The sequence below is a fragment of the Taurulus bubalis genome (genome assembly GCF_910589615.1).
Source record: "Taurulus bubalis genome assembly, chromosome: 2".
Lineage (NCBI taxonomy): Eukaryota > Metazoa > Chordata > Actinopteri > Perciformes > Cottidae > Taurulus > Taurulus bubalis.
The window spans coordinates 14,456,919-14,477,337 of record NC_136590.1 but is presented as its reverse complement, the minus strand read 5'-3'; the positions used below and the strand labels follow the sequence as shown (position 1 = coordinate 14,477,337).

The following is a 20,419-nucleotide window of genomic DNA, read 5'->3' as shown; positions in this document are numbered from 1 at the left end:
TTGCATAGAGACTACCTCAGATAAACACTCAGACCTGAGAGCAAGTACACCCCTGGTCAAACACGGTCTAGACAGTCTGACGCTCAGCTGTGTGCGAACTGAAATATGCATCACTTTTTGCTTATTCACCACAAACACATTTGGAGATGCTTTTGCACACCAGGGGGGCTGAGGCCCAGGGATGACATGCGCTATATGTAAATGCAAAAATCCAAATTTTGCAGCTATGTGTGTACATAATTAAGAGATTAACTTTTGATCAGCAGAAGCTAAAGCAATGCAACAGTGAAGACCTGCTGCACAACATAATAGAGCTACAGAAGACAAGTGGAAAGAGTGAAAAGCATGAGAGGATAGAAAACTGAATATCGACAGGTTCTGGAGGATGGTTTTTGTGATACTTCGTGATGAGCTCTGACAATCCAGACCCCCACCCCCCCCACCCTCTCATCTGCCAAACCCCCTTCCTTCACCTTTTACACATTTTACTGTGTCAACAGTTTTTTGCAGATTAAACATGCAAACACTGATGCACATGGATCTGTGCCAAAACACCCTCGAGACAGACAAGCTCAACCCCAGACGGACGCGTATGCACACACACTTACACTTTCTTACATTGTCACTGAAGCTTGGTCTTCACTTTTCTGCAAGGGCTGTTGGCAGCGAGGATGGAAAGACAGGAGAAGCTCCAGAGACGGCGGCGAGAGAGAGAGACAGACAGACAGACAGACAGACAGACAGACAGACAGACAGAGAAAGAAATAAAAGGAGGTTGAATGAGGCTCTCCATCATGCTGTCAGTAAGCTGCAGTTCTAGCGTTAGCAAGGAATAAAGAGTGTTTTTAAAAGGTGCTGCGAGGTGCAGCGAAGATGAATTGGATAAATGACTTCTCTTTTTCCTTCAAAGAGCCCAGCTAAGCCCACAGGGTCACTGTGTTTGTGTGTGTGTGTGTGTGTGTGTGTGTGTGTGTGTGTGTGTGTGTGTGTGTGTGTGTGTGTGTGTGTGTGTGTGTGTGTGTGTGTGTGTGTGTGTGTGTGAGAGAGAGAGAGAAAAGTGTGGCGTTGTATGCTTCAGCTTGGAGTTTGCATTTGAGAATGTGTGCGAAAACCAGACTTCTGATGTTTTTGTTGCTCCTGACACTTTAACATATTATGTTTTTCTCTGACTGTTGCCCCTCTCCTTTCACCACCGAGTGGGAAAAGTAATGTAGTTCAGCGGGGGCATGTTACGTGGAACAATGGCTAAAAAATATTGAATAAGGAGTGAAAGGGAGCCAGGGTTTTAATGACAATAGACCAGAGCTGGGGAGGGTGAGGGATGATGATGTGTGTGTGTGTGTGTGTGGGGGGGGGCGGGGGCAAGTCCAGATTGATGATAGATCTCTGCTGGTTAAATATTATCAGGCTTCTTTTTTCATGTATCAACCCCCTCCCGTCCTGGTATCACACAGAGAATGGTAAGATGTGGCCGGCTAATGATCTGCCCTTCGGAGCCATTCACTTTTTGTATTAGCCTATTTACTTACTGTTGAGTCATTCCCCTCTCCACGGGTTCACAACACAGATGGTTTGGGTAACCGTAGTGACTGTCCAGCTTTATTTATATCAGTTCAAAGCCCTTCTGTGCTTCTTTCTTTTTTCTAACACTTGGAAGTTTTGTGCCCAATTGATGGTTAAAACTGCAAAGTTAGTGATTTAAAGTATTTTTATTTAAGCTTTCTGACATAATTACTAGTCGACGTAAGCGGGGGGGAAAACATTTTCTTTAACGTATTCCCTCTGAAAATAAATGAATGGAAAGAGCTTAAAGCTACCTCTGTCCTAAACCAAACAGCTCTACTTGTTAATGTATATTTGAAATGTGTTCGTCTAAAAGAGTCGTGTCATTGAGATCGGGAGGATATGTGTAACAAAAGGTGCTCTGTGTTATGAGGTGCATATGATAAGTCATGTGCTGGTCATGTTTTCAGTACCTCCGGTGTTCTTTTGCAGGGACTGAGGGCAAAACGTTATCAATTTTCACAGAAGTTCTTCTGGGCCGAGCCTCTTCCCTTCTGCCTGTAGCCAAGCTGAGCAAACCTTTTGACTGCAGAAACAACCACAGTGCAAATGAAAGTCTGCGCTCTGATGGGGCACTTTTTACTGTCGGGGTTGTCACCGGCTCTCAGATGAAGTTGACCCATACGCACCTCTGGGACTTGTGGGTGAAAGGGCTGCCTCTCATCCAATTAACTCATCTCTTTCATATGTGTAAATGTATATACACACACACAAACACACACTAGGGCCGAGCTGCGGTGTGCGGTGAACAATAACAGAGATGGTGAGAGATAGCAGAGAAAGAGGAGTAGCGGCTCCATCTGCATTCCCTGGGCCTCATTCTTTTGAAATGCTGATGACTCCTCCTCCCTCATCGCTCAGCTCTCCTCTTTTTTAATGTGGCGGAGTCATCCATTCCATTAACCCTCCTCCTGCTCCCCTCCCCAGGTTAGAATGAGGGAGACCCCCCCCCTAAAAGGCAGGCTAACAGGGGCCACAGTGGTGACGACGGCAGGGGCATTTGTCATGCTCTGAACCGCAGCAGTCTGTTGCTCTCCCGTGGGCCTTTGTTATCCCCAGCTCCCAACTTGCTGGCTAAGCAGGGGATTTCACATGTTTCATTAACATCTGAACCAGCTCGGCAGCTTTGTCCAATTCGCATTGCGCGGCGGGACGCAGACATGCAAGCATTCAAAAACATGAAAAAGCAGGATGCAACAAGAACATGTGCCCAGGAGAGAGCGGTCCGTTTCATAAAAAGAGCAAAGGCAGGATTATAGCAGAATCGCACCCGTGCGCACACGCACACGCAACCGTTTCCATGAGTGTTGACTGCACATTCAGCCTGCAGTTGTCCAACCTCTGCGCGGTTCATGGCACACATTCTGTCTTTGTACTAAGCACAATAATCAGTGTGCCCTGCCCAGCGCCAGTGTTAGGGGCACCACTCAAGTGGAGGTCACTTGCCGAGGCGTTATAATGCTTTAGGCTGGGCACAACAAGACTGAGGGCAATCCACTTAAAGCGAACCACTAAACCCCCCCCCAACCCCCCACCTCCTCCTCTCGTATCCCCTCCAGGCCACCCCGAGCATCACACTTCTGAATAGAAAACGAGAAATCGGCCTTCTGCAGCACTTCAAAAACTTGAGAGAGAAAGCAATGAGAGGCCGGTTAGGAGAGAGGAGAATGCTGTGGAGAGGAGGGGGCATGTTAGTGATACAGAACGGAGACACCCAGACAGCAGTAAGATCTCTGTTGGAGGGACATAAAACAACTCTAATCGGGTAACATAGGCAAATGACAAAGCGTGGAAGTGTGTTTTTAAGAGAAGACAGCTTTTTTAAACTTATTTTCCCTGCTTCCTCAACTTCTCACTTCGTCTGTCGTCAGTTAAGGCCACAAGGGCAAGGCCCCGGTCGAGTACCTGGACGCAGGAATCGGAGAAATTAATGGTTTCATACACAGACACACATAATGTAGCTGGAGTGTTAATTGCTCCCTGCTTGTCTCTCTCGCCCACCAATCTTTCCTGGTGCAGATCCTCTCTTTGCAGTAGCCTCCTCACATGCTTGCCTGCTCTTTAGTATTTTTTTTCTGTAATTCTTTTCTGTGTCAAGCCAAACATTTGGCAGCCTGTGCTGGTTTTCAGTCTGAAACAGTCTGCTAAGTTTTGTGCATTGTCCGTGCTTTAAAAATCTGTTACATTTTTTTGTCTTAGCAAATAAAGCATTGCTGGGATTCCCTTAAAAAAAAATTATGCTAGAAATCAAATTCAAACATTTCTATGTGAGAGGGCACTTATTCTGGACTGATAGTTTCAGCATGAAGAACTCAACTTGGATCGCAGTAATCTTAGATGAAGGCAGTTGTTTGACTCCTGATGTCACTAGCCCACCGATCTACACGTCCAGCAAACACTGTAAGAATGAACATCTTTTTATTAATAGAAAACGTTCTTCTTTTAACCACGGCTCATTGATTTGTTCATCCCAGTCATATATCCTCTTTACTGTTAACTTCCTCAACCTTTCTACAGTCTCTTCTACCTCTAGTTTGCTCTGTGTTTCATTCTCTGTCCCTCTTAATAAAATTAGTGGTGTGTCCATCCGTATGTACTAAACATCTCCCTGTTTCTGACAGCTAATGGGGGCCATTCCATGTCCGGGATGACTGATATTGAGATATCCCTCCTCCAGGGTAACATCCATAGCAATTTCCCCTTGATTTGCTGAATGATGGACTGTGTAAAGGAAAATAGACCTAATGATCATTGTGGAGATGGGCTCTCTCTAACTCAAGGCTGTAGAGTGTGGGGCGATTACAAGCCTCTTCCCCCCCCCTCCCCCCTCTCCCTCTGCTGAGGTATTTCCAGAATGCCGCTGGCCATGATGGATTTATGAGTTGGCCATACTTTGGTAAACACCGATTGTGGGCAGCTTTGTCCTCCCTCCTATGATATAGTGAAGGTCCCATAAAAAATGGGAAAACCAGGTTACGGCCACCATAGAGTTAGGCTAAACAATAAAAGGCTTTATGGGCAGATATAGGCCTGTACCATAAATGCTGGAATCTGCTGTCAGAGGGACATTAAAGGGATAATGACGACGGCTTTCACAAAATCCCTGCAGCCTCCAAGAGGGTCTTTTTTTTAGAAAAGACACACAGATGCACACACACTGAGGAGAGCAAATCATGAGCTAGAGATCTACAGAAGTGTTTCACTTTGGGTCAGGCTTTGTGTGTGTGTGTGTGTGTGTGTGTGTGTGTGTGTGTGTGTGTGTGTGTGTGTGTGTGTGTGTGTGTGTGTGTGTGTGTGTGTGTGTGTGTGTGTCCAGTAGATTGACAGAAAGGAGATGGAAGAGCCGCGGCGTTCGTCGATAACTGCAGCATGTTCTCACATCGAAGGGTCGGGCCCTCATTACACATTGGCTCGCCATCGGGGAGCACAGCTGTTGGGTTTGGCTGGTGCTGCCTGTCCGGGGCTGCACAAAACCAGCTGTGCAAACAAACACACACACACACACACACAAACACACACACACACACAGTGAGAGAAACCGTAATGGCAGCAAGGGGAACGGAGCGGTAGTTTCAGGTCGACTTAAAAGCAAACATGCGCCACGGGACGCTCTCAGTAGTCAACGCACGCTGACGTGAGCGAGGGAGATGTGCGCCTGGTGGCATAAGGAAGTCGCCTGTTGTGACCATGGCGGCGGTATGAGTCGGGGTAGAGGGGATTATGGTGCAGATAATCACAGATGCGGGATGTTACTGCTGACCTGCAGACGGCATGTGTTGCCCCGCAGCGTGACAGACCTGGACATCTCCTTGGGGGAGCAATGGCAGGGAGAGCACATTTTACAGCTTCCTAACACCCCAGATTGAGCTTAGAAAGAAGGAGAGTGGGGGCAGTAAAAGTAGTTCGACACCCTCGAGGTCCAGCCAGCAATCTCCCCTCCGCCCTTGCCCATAAAACTCTTTGAATTCCCTCCTAAAGTCCTTACACCCCCCCACCCCTTCCTCCATCTCCGCTGGACTCTCAGTTCCAGCTTTGCACTGTATCAAGTTGCTATGTTTACCCTTTATTACTTCTACAACCATCTACTTCTGCAAAAGCCTTCTCTTTTGAATTGTGCCTGGACTTTACGCAACAACACTTTGAAGCCTGAGCCACACAAACGAGACTCATTCTGGCTTTGCTTCCCAGCCAAAGTGCATCTTCGAGTGTGACGCGTATTGATGCTGAATCGAGATCAGCCACCTGGGCCGGTGTGATAACGTGGGCCGAACCGCTTGTGACTTGTTGTCTTTCTGCTTTACACAGTCATGAAGATGCAATAGAGAGCGCTGACCACTCTCACTTCCCCTACATTCGTGGCACCAATTGTCAAGTGTGTAAGAGCACTTCTACTCATATTATGTGTATGTTTGTGTGTGTGCTTGTTTGTGATGAGCCACTTACACAAACAGACTGGACACCACCTGTCACTAAACCAGCACATCATATCAGCTGTTCTGTTGATATGATGTAATACATCCAGTTCCCAAATGTCTGTCACAAGGAGCACTGTGGTCCCTCCTGTCACAGTAAAAATACCACTTTGATTTAATTCAGCCCGGTTAAGGACAAAACGTTGTCCATTTCAAAATAAATTAAGAACGAGGTGGGAAAAGGACTTTTTCAGGTTTAATCCCCCCCCCCCCCCCCCCCCCCCCATCATAATAAGCAATGATCAACAATCTGTTATCTCTTAGCTTGTTCTATGCTATCACAGTGTTTTGCCTGAGGATGAATGCTCACCCCTTGGAGAAGAAAACAGAGCCAGGAGAATTAGCATTTTCTGACAGCCATTACTCATAGGGCTAATCCTGTCAAGGAATGTGTGGCTACGCTATCAGTGCAGGCGAGGGGTCGCGGCGGCCATGCCTGCACACTGTGCTCTTATCAGGCAGGGTAAACACACTAGGGTCTGCATTAAATAAGTGTCACAGTCAGTGGGGGCGGAGCGGGCCGAGCCCCCTGAGCCCCCTGCCAGGCTCCATGTAGATAATCCCTCTCAGAAACCCTGTTGGTCCGACCCAGCTGTGGCTCAGGTGTAGGGAAAGTGGGGGAGGAGAGGTATTGTTCAGGCAGCGGTGTAGATTACCACACAAGCCACACCGGGGTTTTTTGCCAATTAATGCAGATATATTTGAAAAGGCTATATATGTAGCAAACGTTTTCTGTCCACGCATGCATCCAAGAAAAATAAACAGTACACAAATTAAGATTGCATGTTCATGAAATGATGGGACCCGAATTCCGCATCCACAGAAAGTGTCCTTCCATGTTGCCGACCTGGTCTTGGACGTCTCAATCATCTATCAAACATGCCTAATATGTTTATATGTGGTCTTTCTTTTCATTTTTATTTGGAATGATTCACATTTTCCCTCTTGCCAGTGTGAAGGTGCAATAATAGTCATATAACGTGAGATGTCCTCAAATGTACCTCCAGTGTGGGCCTGGCCCTAATCTCTCCACCATTGAACATGCAGCAGGCAACTTGAGCCGACAGCTGTACTCCAGATCACATGACAATCACAGGTCAATGCTTTTGAAAAGCTCAGTTTACCTGTCAACACCACAACATGAGACCGGTGATGTGTTTGTGAAAGGTCTGGATGTTTTTGTGGCAGCGTAATTGCCACTATATCACCTGACTCCCGAGAGGAAAATATTCAGACCTCCAGAGTTCTGCTACGATAGCTTTGGTATGGACTCGGTATACGACCCAGCATAACAAGTTGCAACAATGTTGCATGGAATGTTGCAGAGTATAGGTGGAGTAACATTTCAATAGCGTGGCGGTGCAAGTCTGAAGCAAAACAGTTTCCTGGATTTTAATCCACTGCGCTGTGAGAAAAGTTAAGTTTCAGGCTACCGGGAACTGGGTGCCACTTTTGTTACTTTATTTGTGCCGGGTGAACCAAGGCGCCTCTCCGGGCAGCACTCGAGGAAAAGTGCAATGGTGTTACTAAGTGTACAAGGTGGGAAACCTTTGAATTATGTGGGATGAGAGCGAGCCAGAAAGGCGAATCCAAGTCAGCCAGTGGGTCACCAGGAGGTGAGGCTGCCTACTTCCCTGGGTTCAGGAAAAGTTCAGCCGCATAGCATTAGGCAAATTAGGGAGAAGTGGTTGGGGGAGAAAAAAAAATTGAGGGTAGGGACTGATGAGAGCATGGGGGAGAGGGTCAAATTAGTTGGAAGGAGGAGCCCGAATAAAGAGTGAGAGCATGGAGGGGAACTTCCAGGAAAAAGAGACAGACTGATACAGTCTGGTGCAGCTCTCATTAAGTCAATGCATTCCGCGTAAAGATATGACAGACTCATTACGAAGCTTATATAACGTCATCATGTCCTCGAATGCATTCTTATTTAAAGCCCCCGCACCTAAATCTGAGGGACGGCTTTGGCGGTGCTCCTCTCGCCCACGTCCCATGCAGGGCCCGCGAGAGAGAGGGAGATCCACGGTGACGTCCCTGAAGGGGTTAAATGTGGGAGGAGCCACGCATGAAAGGGGAACGATGGGAGGAAGAGAAAAAAAAAGGAAAAGAGCCGAGTGGAGGTGGAGCCAAAGCCCTCAGCTGCTGTGCCTTGTCACATTTTTTGCAGAACATGATAGCCGCACGATTCGGTGTGGGAATGATTTAGGCGCCTCTCACCGAATACAAACAAGGTGGCGCTGCGTGTTTTCCCGGGACCCTGGATATCGGAGAGCGGGGTCTGACCGAGGCAAGTCGCCGGTTGTTGTGGCGCACGGAGGGAGACCGGTTCATTTACGGGGGCTGACAGGAGTCCACCCGCGACGGGCGCAAACGGGACAACCGACCGTCACCCAGGAAGACAAACTGCAACCAGACGGGATTTCCTCTCTGATATTTGCGCCTTGGCCCCTACGGTGCATCCCTGTGGAGTCCGACGCGGACTCGGGAGATCTGTGTTCTCTTCTCTGGGATTTTTATCCGGCTTCTTTTCTCTGTATGGTGTGGATACAGCCTCAAATGTTGCTCCCTCTCTGAGCAAGGCCGAGAGGGGACCGATATATTGTGCTGAAGTTCTTCAGGTCCTTCCCCTCGGTGTGTTATTTTGTGCATATTCTTACGTTATTACATTAGACACCATGAAGGCTGTTCTTTTAAATTATGTTTTCAAATTGAGCGCAGCCGATTAGGGCTATTCCAGACACTGATCCACTCCTCGGTTTTGGGTTCCGATCAATCCAGCGCTGCAAGCAGATGCCGAATGTTCAAATGTGCTTGGATTTACCACCTTTTCTTTTCTTTTAATGCAGTTTCCCCTCCCCGTCTGTCCTCAGTTTCTACCTCCGCTGGTGGCTGGCTGAAACCCACAAGGCTCGTGGTTTCCCTGCGCGCGCGACAATAGTTCGTTTTTTTTTTTTACAATAACCCGCTGCTATCGCCCTGCTTCGTATGATGTATGAGAGCGTGGACGTTGTGGGACTGAATCCCAGCCCGAACCCGTTTTTAATGATGGATTACTACAACCAGAGCAGAGGATGCTTGATTCCAGAGAAAGGACTGGTGCCCGGAGCGCCGCATCCCTACAGCACGTCCATCAGGAACCAGCACTGGAACGGCTCCAATCACTGTAGGTGCCTTCTCCTGCCTCCTTAACTCCATTTCACCAACTGGGGAAGTTAAAGCCTCTTTGGCCATGTGTGTTTACATTCATATAGCCTGTATACATGGCGTCTTTTCCTTCTAGTTATATTAATACCACACGACTAAAATCGTTATTACAAGACCTTTAGCCCCTTGTTACCAGCCTGTTGTATCTCAATTATTCAAACCCGATAATATGTGCCGAACAGCGTTGCATGTCATCACCACCAGCTTCATAACTGCATTATATATACTTGACCCACTTTCTCTCTCTCTCTCTCTCTCTCTCTCCTGCCTCTGTATGCACCCTTTTTCTTCTTCCTCCTCTTTCTGAGACTGCGTCGCTCTGAGCCAGACCACGTTATCCAAAGCTTTTGCGTTCCCAAAATATGCACTTAATACAAACAAACCATGCCAACGTTAATCAGATCAAACTTTCCTGCCCACGTTATCCTCCTCGGTCCCTCTGGTAATCTGGAGAGCTGCACCAGCAGGCCAGAGTTTCTCAGCAGCTCCGCCTTAACTGGACACTCCCGGATATATTGAATGTGTCAATCAGGCCTCGCGCTAATTAAATGTGTTTTACTATACCTGCGGTTTATATTTAGTCGGAAACAATGACATAAATCGTGTTGCATTTTGCCGTTTGTTTAAATCACTCATGCATCCTAATATGTTAACAGAATACATATTTCAATTCTCATAAATACAACCAGAAATAATTATTTTTAGGCTTATGTGCCAGACAGGCTTCTTTGCCATGTCTAAAAATAGCATGTCAGTGATGATGCTTTTTAAAGTATGTGTGTGTGTGTTTGGTGAATTTTGTGGTGTTTTCTTTTTCTTCCTTCGGTTAAGTAACCACCTCTGAGTCATGGGAGATTTCAGTTTATTGATACGGTATCTGCTGCAATAAGAGAGAGTTTTATTGCAAAGTATCACGGAGGCCATTCCCATTCTTTGCCTCAAAGGAGCTGCACTGCACAAAGCTCCAGCAGGCCTTTTATAGAAGAGATAGCTCTGTTGTCTTTCACAGCTGAAAGAGTGTAAAAGGCAGGAATCTCCACAGGCTCTTAAGGGCCAATTTCCTCCTCGTCTCCCAGACTATAGACGCACACGACAAAGGGACATTTCTGATGTTTGGCAGTAACAACAAAACTGCTCAAAAAAACGGGTTGTGTTTGCGCTGCAGTCTTTCTCTCTCTGTCACTTTTTTTTGCTTCTTGTTGTTCCCAAGTCACATGAGATTAGAAATTCCTCTTGACTAAAAGAACAAGTTGCAGAGCATAATATTTATCGAACTGACCCACTAAAGAGCTCTCATAGCAGCATTGATTCAAACCATGTGAGAACGTCTGAGGGAGACTGGGGGGGTGGCCCAGGAAAAGACCTCTGATCCCTTACTCGACTCCACATTGTGTTGCTCAACAGAGGAGTTGCTGTGTGTGTGTGTGTGTGTGTGTGTGTGTGTGTGTGAGTGTGTGAGTGTGTGAGTGATGGGGGGGCATTGCCGCTCTTTGCCTCACTGCTTGAATGTAATAAAAAATTTAGCGCACAACCAGGGACCGTTGGTGATGGTGGAGGGGCGGGGGGTTAGAGTAGAGGCTCAACATCCGTTAGTGTCATCACGTGGCTCAGAGGCTTATTGGATCATAGGGATAGAAAACAAAACAGAGCAGGAATTCTTCTCTTTTTTTAACCTCCCGTACTTAAGCAGGAATCCAAAGCAGTCAGGCTCAAAAGCACGAGACGATCCCAAAAACATCTGCTGGCTTCATCTCTTTCTGGACTCTCTCTCAAATGCAAAACTTCACAGACAGTAGTCTCATGGTATGTTATCCTCTGCACGCGGGTTTGGAAACAGACTGCTGCTAGAGTTTAACATTTTCTTTCACCCCCTTAGTGCTTTTCCTTTTTGGGTGTTTGTTTTTTCAACCTCTTCACATTGGGTCTAACTATTCATTACAGGCTTTACAGAAGAGCTCTCTGGCTCTAAGAGCACACTAAATGCCATCTTTGCTGAAGTAAACGTCCTCCTGGACCCATTAAGTGGCTGGGCACAAATCCAGATCATATGGACGCTTCATCCCTGATGTTATTAGTTCTTTAAAGATGCTGCCACTTTAGTGGTTTGACTGTTTCCTTCCGTTGGCTGTCAGCGCAGGTTTGTCCACTCAAGGTGGTGTCGGCGAGCTTGTATCCTGGTTATTCAGAGTCTTTACGGTGAAAGGTCTCTGTGTGTTCTTGCAGATAAAATGCACTTGATTTTTTTCTCTGAGGGCCTGTCAGAATCCTTACAGCAATTCTGGGACTCATGCATGAAATAATGTGTATGGCCTTGTTCACATGACTGTCACACACCAAAAAATGGGGGGTATGAAGGAAAGAGGGATTGCATGGTGGGCTCACCAGCCCATAGGCTTCTTGCTCTTTTTTTCTTTTATTTCTTTCTCAGGCTGTCCACAGTTTGAAAGAAAGCGGTCTCCAGGGATTTCCATCGAGAGTAGACGAGGCAGAGAGAAGGGCGAGCTTTAGCTAGTTTGTCTCCTGAAGGCAGGGCCTACCAAGTGGGTTATCGGACGGGAATGCTGTGCGTCTGAGGGGCAAGTGACTGGCAGCTTAATCTGACTCATGTGGTATTTAAGTGCGGAAGTCCTTTTGCCTAGCAGGAGACGAGGCCCAAGAAAAACAGATGGTATTTTATTGTTTTTCAGTGCAACGGACTGAAAAAGCAGGAGCAATTTTGGGCAATGATGAAGGGGGAGGATGTTTTCTTTTTTGGAAGAGGGAAGAAAAAAAAAGCAAGAAAGTTTAAGCTTAGCTGGTGAGGCGCAAACCCATATGGTTTTGCTTTTGGCTTTCTGAGAGGCTGCAGCATTAAGACAGCACGGCAAGAGCGACGCTTATTGTTTGTGCTGTTCGGCAGCAACATGAAAACTGTGGGTGGTGTGTTTGGACTTTGCAAAATTGGTGCTGGCCTTGCGAAAGAACTGCGGATATGATATTTATATATGCAGATTTATTTGGCAAGTGTTTGCTAAAAAATTGAGAAACGGAGCATAAACAGAGAGGCTCGTCCTGCCATATGACATTGAAGGGAGGTTGCTGTCGTAAACAGCTGCAGAAAAGGTAATCTATAAAGGCAGAACATAAAGTATCACATTTATTTTCTTGGTCAATCCGCTCAAGAGTTATTGGCAAAGCTGTTTACAACATCCAGACTGTAATGTTCCTGAAGTGCATATTGTCAATGCCAAGTGCCTGAGCTGTATACGATTTTCTGTATCGCCTTTAATATCCATGGACCTCGGTGCTTTCATGGACATGCTGATGAGAGAAGGGACCTTTCCTCCTGGGGCGTTGTAGATCCCAACTTGATGGAACTGGCAGGATGGATGGACAGCATTGAGGCAAGGTTCCATGTTCTTTCCAGAAGAGGGGAAGTGTCAGGCGGTCTCCTTATTGCGCCACGTCTGCCTAACCCCTTTCAGCGAATGGTGACAGTGATTTAGTAGCCTGAACGCATTGGAACGTCACGGAGAGCGTGTGCGTGTGCGTGTGTGTGTGTGTGTGTGTGTGTGTGTGTGTGTGTGTGTGTGTGTGTGTGTGTGTGTGTGTGCGTGTGCGTGTGAAAGAGAGAGATCAGTATGTCCACAGAAACACGCCTGCTTTCACCTTCAGGTGAACATCAATAACGCATTTTGTCATCAAGGTATGTTTGTAATGGCAAGGGGGTGAAGGGAGTTCAACCCTTCTGGGAGAGGCCGCAGGGCAGCATTTCACAACCTGCCATCACTCGCTCTCAAAACGGCACCTTGCCACCAACCTTCAAAGCTGTTGCTGCCTTTTTTTTCTTCTTTTTTTTATGCAATTCATCCTTTACTAAATAGAGATGCCCTCAGATTGGGATCTTCACCGCAGCACAGGGTCACAAGGATCAGATGTCAGCAACAGAGATGTGTGTTGTTGTTCGCTAGTGCCCTTTTCAGTCGTTTCTGTGACGGTGTAATAAGTAGGGATGGGTATCGTTTGGGTTTTTTCCGATACCGGTGCTAAACCGATACTTTTAAAACGATACCGGTGCCTAAACGGTGCCTGAACCGATACTTTTTTATTGCCAAGGCAATTCTTTTTTTTCAAATTTAACAATATTATGAACTGTTTAAAGTATACTAGAGAATAAATAAGTACATATAAAACACTTGACTTCAAACTACAGCTTCAAACCTTTTAACTTCAAACTATAAAAATATATATTTAAAAAAAGAACAGTCAGGTGGCCTGATGGGACCGTGTGCAACAGAACTCGGAGACTGTTGGATTCTACAAACTGCTGCTTTACTGGACTACACGTCATCATTAATATCAACCGGGATATATTTGTTCCAAGCAGCCGAGGACGGGCGTTCAAAAGCTCGTGCTCGTGTCTTCAGCGATCTCTGTGTGCGCGCGCTGTGTGTGTGAGCGCTGGAAGCCCCGCCCCCTCGAGCCCCGCTCTGCATGCAGGCAGACAGAGAGCAGAGCAGCGAGTGTGCTGTGATCCGCGCTATTTTAATAATCGTTTTTAACGTGCAGGTACCGCGCTACCCTTTTAGTATCTATATACCGTGCAACTTGACAGAGTAGTGTAAAAAAAAAGGATTTAAATCGGCTCAGGCACCGGAAGGAAGCATCGAAATCTGCGTTGCTTTTCGGTCCGGTAGGTACCGGACGTGTTGGACCCAACCCAACCCTAGTAATAAGTGGGTGTGCTCCGTCACCTTGAATACTGGTAGAGAAACTGGCATTTGGACTCGCACAAACAGTGCTGTAGCTGACTGCCGACTTCTATTTTCTCCGGAGGATGGCTTATTGCAGCGTCACTCCATACAGTATATTTTTGTCTGGCCAGTTTTTTTTTGTGAACACATGCTCAGAACCCAGCGACGGGCCCCAGCTTGTTTGTAGAGGGAATTAGCCTGGAGGCATCAGTCAGAGAGTACTGTACTCCGGTTTGGTTTGACACTAAATCCCCAAACAAGGGTCTGTGTACACTGCAAAGCCCACTTTGATGAACAAAGCAGGGCAGACTGAAAAGATCCAGGCAGTGTCATTGATTCATCAGGGCTTAAAGAAGACAGCTGATTGCAGATATTGTGACATGGGGCCCGCAATCTCACTATCAATAATTACAGTCTTCCCCCGTGTCGGCCCTGTTATATGTATACATACACACACACACACACACACACACACACACACACACACACACACACACACACACACACACACACACACACACACAGGGGTGGTAGGGAGATCAAAACAGTTCAGGTTAAAGGGGGGTTCATCCCTCTAAAATATTCATAGCTTCTTCATTTAAATCAATTCGGCTCTACGGGCGCAGTCAAGCGTCAACTGTCAGAAATTGAGCTGGGCCTGTTGTAATCACTTCTTTACTTATCTCTACAGATGGCTTGTTCGCAATGGGCTCTGCATGGCTAGCTCACCAGCACATTGAGAGAGGGCTCTCTCTCTCTCTCTCTCTCTCTCTTTCTCTCTTTCTCTCTCTCTCCGCTTCCCATCTCTCGCCCCTATCTCCATGTTTCATCTCCACCCTCTCATAATGGAACACACATAAATTCATCGGGGTATTGAACCAGGTACATTCATCACCCCAGAATTCATCTGTGAGGCATTTTCATTCCCAAAGTGTCTCCTTTCTCTCTCCCACTTTATCTCTCTCTGTTCCCCATCTCCGTGGTGGCATTCACCGCATGGCGAGCCTGAGCCAGGCAGTCAGTGTCACAATTAATCTTTAAGGCTCGCCCGCCCTAATTTTTCCTCATATTTTACAAGATTTTCTGCCCTCCAACCCCCCTTTTGCCAGCACGCTCTATATATAGAGTGATTACATAGAGTGTTTCCTTGTTTCATCAGGACCACTGTCTGCCTCTGCTGTGCAGTTAGTCTCTCTCTCCTTTCTCTTTCTCTCTCTCTCTCTCTCTCTCAAGCCACAAGCTCTAGGCCAATCCACACCAACATACCCATCCCCTGTCTCCCTCTGGGGATCCGTGTTAACCTCACATGGATGACAACTGTGTACACCTCGAGTAGTTCACACACAAACACAACACAAAGGAATGCCCTCCTATTTAGAGAGTGGGACAGCCAAGAAAATAGGGTAGAGGTTAGTATGCTAAAAATACAAGAGCCTGGCCGGGCTTCTGCTGTCTGGGCAAAAAATAGCACCGTGTTGCTGCCGTCTCAGTCAGCGTTGTTAACTAAGGAGCAACAGGGAGCGCTCTGCACCGGCTCAATCTTTGTGTTTCATGCAAGAAAGAAAGGGAGCTCTGCACGCACAAAAAAAACAAAGTCCCCTCGGCTACAATCATGCTTTTTAATCAGGTAGCATGGCAGCTCTTAAGCTAGAGAAGATGTCTCAGTATATCAGATGATCTTATTGTGGTTAATAACTGGAGTCCTTATTTGCCTGCCTTTCATAAAACCTGTTGGTGTCTTTATCATGCCTCCAGGGTGCGCACAGGGCAAGTTAGGAGGAAGTCCTTTCTGTAGGTCTTGATTTATGGAAGCTTCTTTCTGAAGTAACTTTAGATATCCATATTGTGTATCTTCTCCTCTTTGGTTCTCTCTCATGTCATCCTGGCCCAGCCGGGCTCAATCTGGTCCCAGTTAGTGACAGAGGAGCCAGTGGTCCGTCTGGACGCCACTGTCTGATCTTTCCCACAGCCCCTCTGAATCATTTCATATTCATTACGTGTCTGGCTGGAGCCCGGCCTCTGACATTTGACTCTTAAAGGCCCACCTGGGACCGAGACGAAATAGACTTCCAACAGTGTGGCGGAGGTGGGAAGGGAGAGTGTAGTGCTGGATAGTGACGGATAGGACGGCATGTTCGACTGACGGCTTGGGTTACGGGCCGCCTCTTCCCTCTAACCCTGTTTGTGATATTAGCATTGTGTGAACTGAGAGATGTGCCGTAGCTGAGCGGCCCCGAACACGTGTAGGTTAATAGAGGTGAGTGAGAAGGGACTGAAACAACTGAATCCTGTTTGTTATGATTAGAGCCACCTTGTGTTAGAAGGGACGCTCTTCATTTCACAGAGACGTATGGTCTAACCTTCACTGCGACCTGTAGTTTCTTATCACAGCCATTGTTAGTGAAGTACCTTGGTTGAGCGAGAGACAGACAGAGAGAGAGACAGTTGCTTGGTAGATAGCACAGTAATTAAGTGGTCATGTCAGATGCTGAGGAGTACTCATTGTTCTGGGGGAAATAAATGTGTCACAAGCCTCTTTGCTGCAGGTTACTGGTTGAGTTGGTGGTTCGTTTCTGGCGGTTTCATTCCCAGAGACAATGCACTGGGAAAGTAACTGATATTAAAGCCCTCAGGTTGACATGGGCCCTCCTCTCTGGATGAAACCAGACACATAAATGCCTTTTCCTCATTCCTAGTCATCTCTTTTTCAAAAGCCCTGCCGGCCCGGATGTTCCTTCAGATTTGGGAAGCGGGTGGGTTTATAGGGAAATATGCAGCCGTGCAGCACTTAAGACCGAGAGGGCACATTCTGTTATTCCATGGGATTTTTAACAGCAACCCGAGGAAAGCTTTTTATAGTAGGCCAAAAAAGACAAAGGGCGTGTAGGGAAGAGAGGAGGAGGAGAGTCATTTGTTCAACAGTTCTGCTCAAGGATGCGATTAGACCATACTGAATTATGTATTTTGTTTCCATTGTGCTTTTGCTTTCCTTCCACCAAAGTCTTCAAGTTATTGTCTTAATGCTTTATATTGCACACAAACACATCTTTGTTTGGTGCTCTAAATGATAGCACTGTGATCAAAGAGGAAGCGAAGAGATGAAATCAGAATCCGTTGGCAGCTCGCCCCCCCGCCCCCTCTTCGTTTCAGATCCTGCCAGGGAGCTGCCGGATGGGAAAAGGTGACAACAGTTAGAACCCGTAGTAACTGGTGAACACCAGCCCAAGCCGCGACACTGGCTCTGCCCTCACGCCATACGTGGCAAACCTTTATGTGTAGCACTGTTGCCGCCGTGGCGGTTTCACAATAGAGCGGGATTATTGTGTCTGGGCTGTCAGCACCTCTCAGCTGAAAGAAAACGAGAGTGAGGGAGAGTGAGGGAGAGAGAGGGAGAGAGAGAGAGAGAAAGAGGGAGAGAGAGGGAGAGAGGGAGAGAGGGAGAGAGAGAGAGAGAGAGAGAGAGAGAGAGAGAGATTTCAGACACCGGGAGAGGAAAGAGGAAGGGGGGCTCCGGGAGCGCTGGCATTTTCAAACAATAATCTCTGTGGAGCCTTTCAGGGGGTTTAGTGTCATTTTTGGCCTGTGGATTTTTGCCCTTGCTCTGCTTTGAACAAGAAGCAGTGGAGAGCGAATGAAAAGGAACAGAAAGAAGAAATCAGACAAGGCAGACATCAGAGGGAGAGGCTTGGCCTGGTGACTGATATTATTAGTGTTCAAGTGCGACTGATGGAGTCTTGGCCTGCATCCAATGGCTGCCAACAGGCCAGCGTTGGCATATTGAGTCTGGTACCAAATGACCTATATCCCCGTCCTATTTAGCACATTACAGCATTTGTCTTTATCCCGGCTCTTCTCTCATTTCCTTATTTTGTATCAAGTGTCATGACGAGACAAAAGCCCCATTCTTCAGCAGTTTTTTTTATTTTTTATTCACCTTCATGTGTGTTGCCCAGTTGTCTCGATGAAAACCTGTTTCCACTCTCCAGCCTCATCTCGTTTTAGCTCGCACAAAAATGTAGCCTTTTCTGCTATGGAGACGTTAAACAGTGAGGGCAGACAGATGGCAGCTTAAGCTAACCATTGCTTTTTACTGAGTACCTTTGCGTGCAAAGCTGCATGGCTGCCCAAATGTTCTCCTCCTGGCTACAGGCAAGAGTGGCAATGCTAATCTTATCTGCCTCGTGTGAATTATGGATGGGATGTAATGCAGCGATTAGACACGCACCTACACACATGTCACTCTGGTACAGTGCTGACCAGCTAGGTTCTCTTCTGCAGTCATCGAGGGTTTCCCCGAGCTACCCGTGGAGGTCTAGCCTCGAGTGCCACTGCTTAACCTGCCCCCCAGCCTTGTCTTTCCCTCAACGCTCACCTCTAATCAGCCTCCACAGCGACATTCACCATGCAGCAAAAGCCTTTCATGGCTGTAATTCCAAACGCCAAGAAGAGATGCATGGGAATCTTGGTCAGCTGACTTTCAAGAAAGAGGAATGGAAGGAGGAACTACAGCACCCTCCCTACCCCCCCAACACCTTCCCTAAAGCCTGCTGGGATGCTCCTTGGGCTTGACATACCCAACCCCACCTGCCCTCACTGATCAACGGGAAGCTCCTTCACTGGCTTCCCCTGAGCTGGCCTACTTGCAACCGTTTGATCTCATTGTGGAAGCAAGTGAGCTCGCCTGCTGCCTGGCAGGCAGAGAGAGCTCCTTGATGCTGAGGGTTGGGGAGGTGGAGCAGGCTTCAGTGGTGAGGCTTAATAACTGTATTAACATCGGTGGCTCTCACAGGACCCACGCCTACACAGCAGAGGGTGTGTGTGTGTGTGTGTGTGTGTGTGTGTGTGTGTGTGTGTGTGTGTGTGTGTGTGTGTGTGTGTGTGTGTGGGGGTGGGGAGGGATTCCATAAAGCTACCTTCTCACCCTTTGAATGCTCTGCCCTAATTTCCTCTCTTCTCCCGCTCTCCTTTTTTCAGCTCAGTTTTTCAATTCGGTGCGCTTTATGAATCAAGATGTTAGCGCAGCGCTTGTTTTTCATTTTCTCACTTTGCTGCCAAACAGATTCTCTCTCTTAATCACTTTATCACCAACCCTGTGGTTAACTCTCCATCTCTTCATTTTCTCTTCTTATTTGTCTTTTCTCTGATCGTCAGTCCGCTTTCCCCTCAATGTTATTTATTTATTTTTGTCATCACAGATTGACAGTAGTATTGTTGTTCCATCCTAATGTCCCCCTCATCACATTAAACAAGTTGGCTTCCAGATGTGTAATATAACAATCGACTAAATTAAAAGTACGGTACTCTTTCCTCACCTGTGTGTGTGGCGCTATTCATGACAGGTCCCCTTATCCCTTGAATTATACATTGGAAACAATTGAATAATTGATAGGCCCCACTTAGCTTAATGGACAGAGTTAACTGGGAGAGGAGTGTGTTCCTACTTGCAGAGGAACTGGGTCGCCATAAACGGCACCTAGTCACCCCCAGGGTCATAATGAGGCCCCGGTCACAAGGCAGAGACGGAGCAGTCGACAGAGGCCAGCTGGGGTTAACTGGACCCCAGAGGGAAAGAGGACAAGAGGGAGAAGTGGGACCATTAACACCAGGCTCACCTGAGGGCTCGGCTCACGTTACTTCCACTCATTTTTTTGGCAGGCCTGCTTACTCGTGTATGCATAAGACGACAAGCATGGTTCTGTGACTGCCTGCATGCAAACATTTTCACACACATGCACTTACAGATGGAGGAGGCACGCTTATTACACACGGACGCACAGAATATTTTCGATGCAAGAGCTGGCTTAACAGTTGCAAACAAAAGCTGTCCATTAAATCTTTACATCAAGGGTGTACTTGAAGCTTCATAATGCTCCCTCTCACCTATAGAAATATGGACGCTTTAGTAATAATCTTGAGTTGCTGATAAATAGTGGGGCAATGGACCATAAAACTGAGACCGGATCAGCACAAAAGATTCTAAATGCCGATCATTGATGATCCATATTGGCAGATACTGATCCTTTGTTGTTTGATTATAGCAGCTGGTATACAAGTCTTCAGACTATTTTCTATTATTATTTCAACCGCTCTTACGTCAGTGTAAATCATCCTTTATTTGTTTTAGTCATTTATTGTGTTTTTTGTTGTTGTAAAAACACACAATTGTATTTTATGGATTAAAGCAAATCAGGTCATTAGTAGTTTTAATGATGTATTGTAAGCTGCTTAGAGCTAATGTAAACAGCTTATAATTCATCTCTAACATCTATTTATGTTGCTGTGAAAACATTTCCTTCAAACAACTGGATCTATTCAAGTTTCTCACCAACACTACATTTTACCAGATTACATGTGAACACATCGTGAAAACATGATAATTTACCTTCGCCGAATAAAAATTTGCACTGAATTGTTCTCCTCGTGTCGGTTTAAACACGGACTGGTTGTTTA

The 20,419-nt window shown here is 46.7% G+C and overlaps 1 protein-coding gene across 2 annotated transcripts in view; it reads left to right on the top strand.

Annotated features, from left to right (window-relative positions):
• Window positions 1-20,419, top strand: part of raraa (retinoic acid receptor, alpha a) — a gene marked incomplete at its 5' end in the record, with an annotated part of 71,821 nt that overhangs the window by 26,600 nt on the left and 24,802 nt on the right. The window contains one exon of one of the 2 annotated variants that reach the window (XM_079236960.1): window positions 9,018-9,195. The exons of the other annotated variant lie outside the window; for it this stretch is intronic. Coding sequence (XP_079093086.1) covers window positions 9,018-9,195 — 178 coding nt within the window. Of the gene's footprint in view, window positions 1-9,017; window positions 9,196-20,419 lie in introns of those variants that run through there. 2 annotated transcript variants of the gene reach the window in all.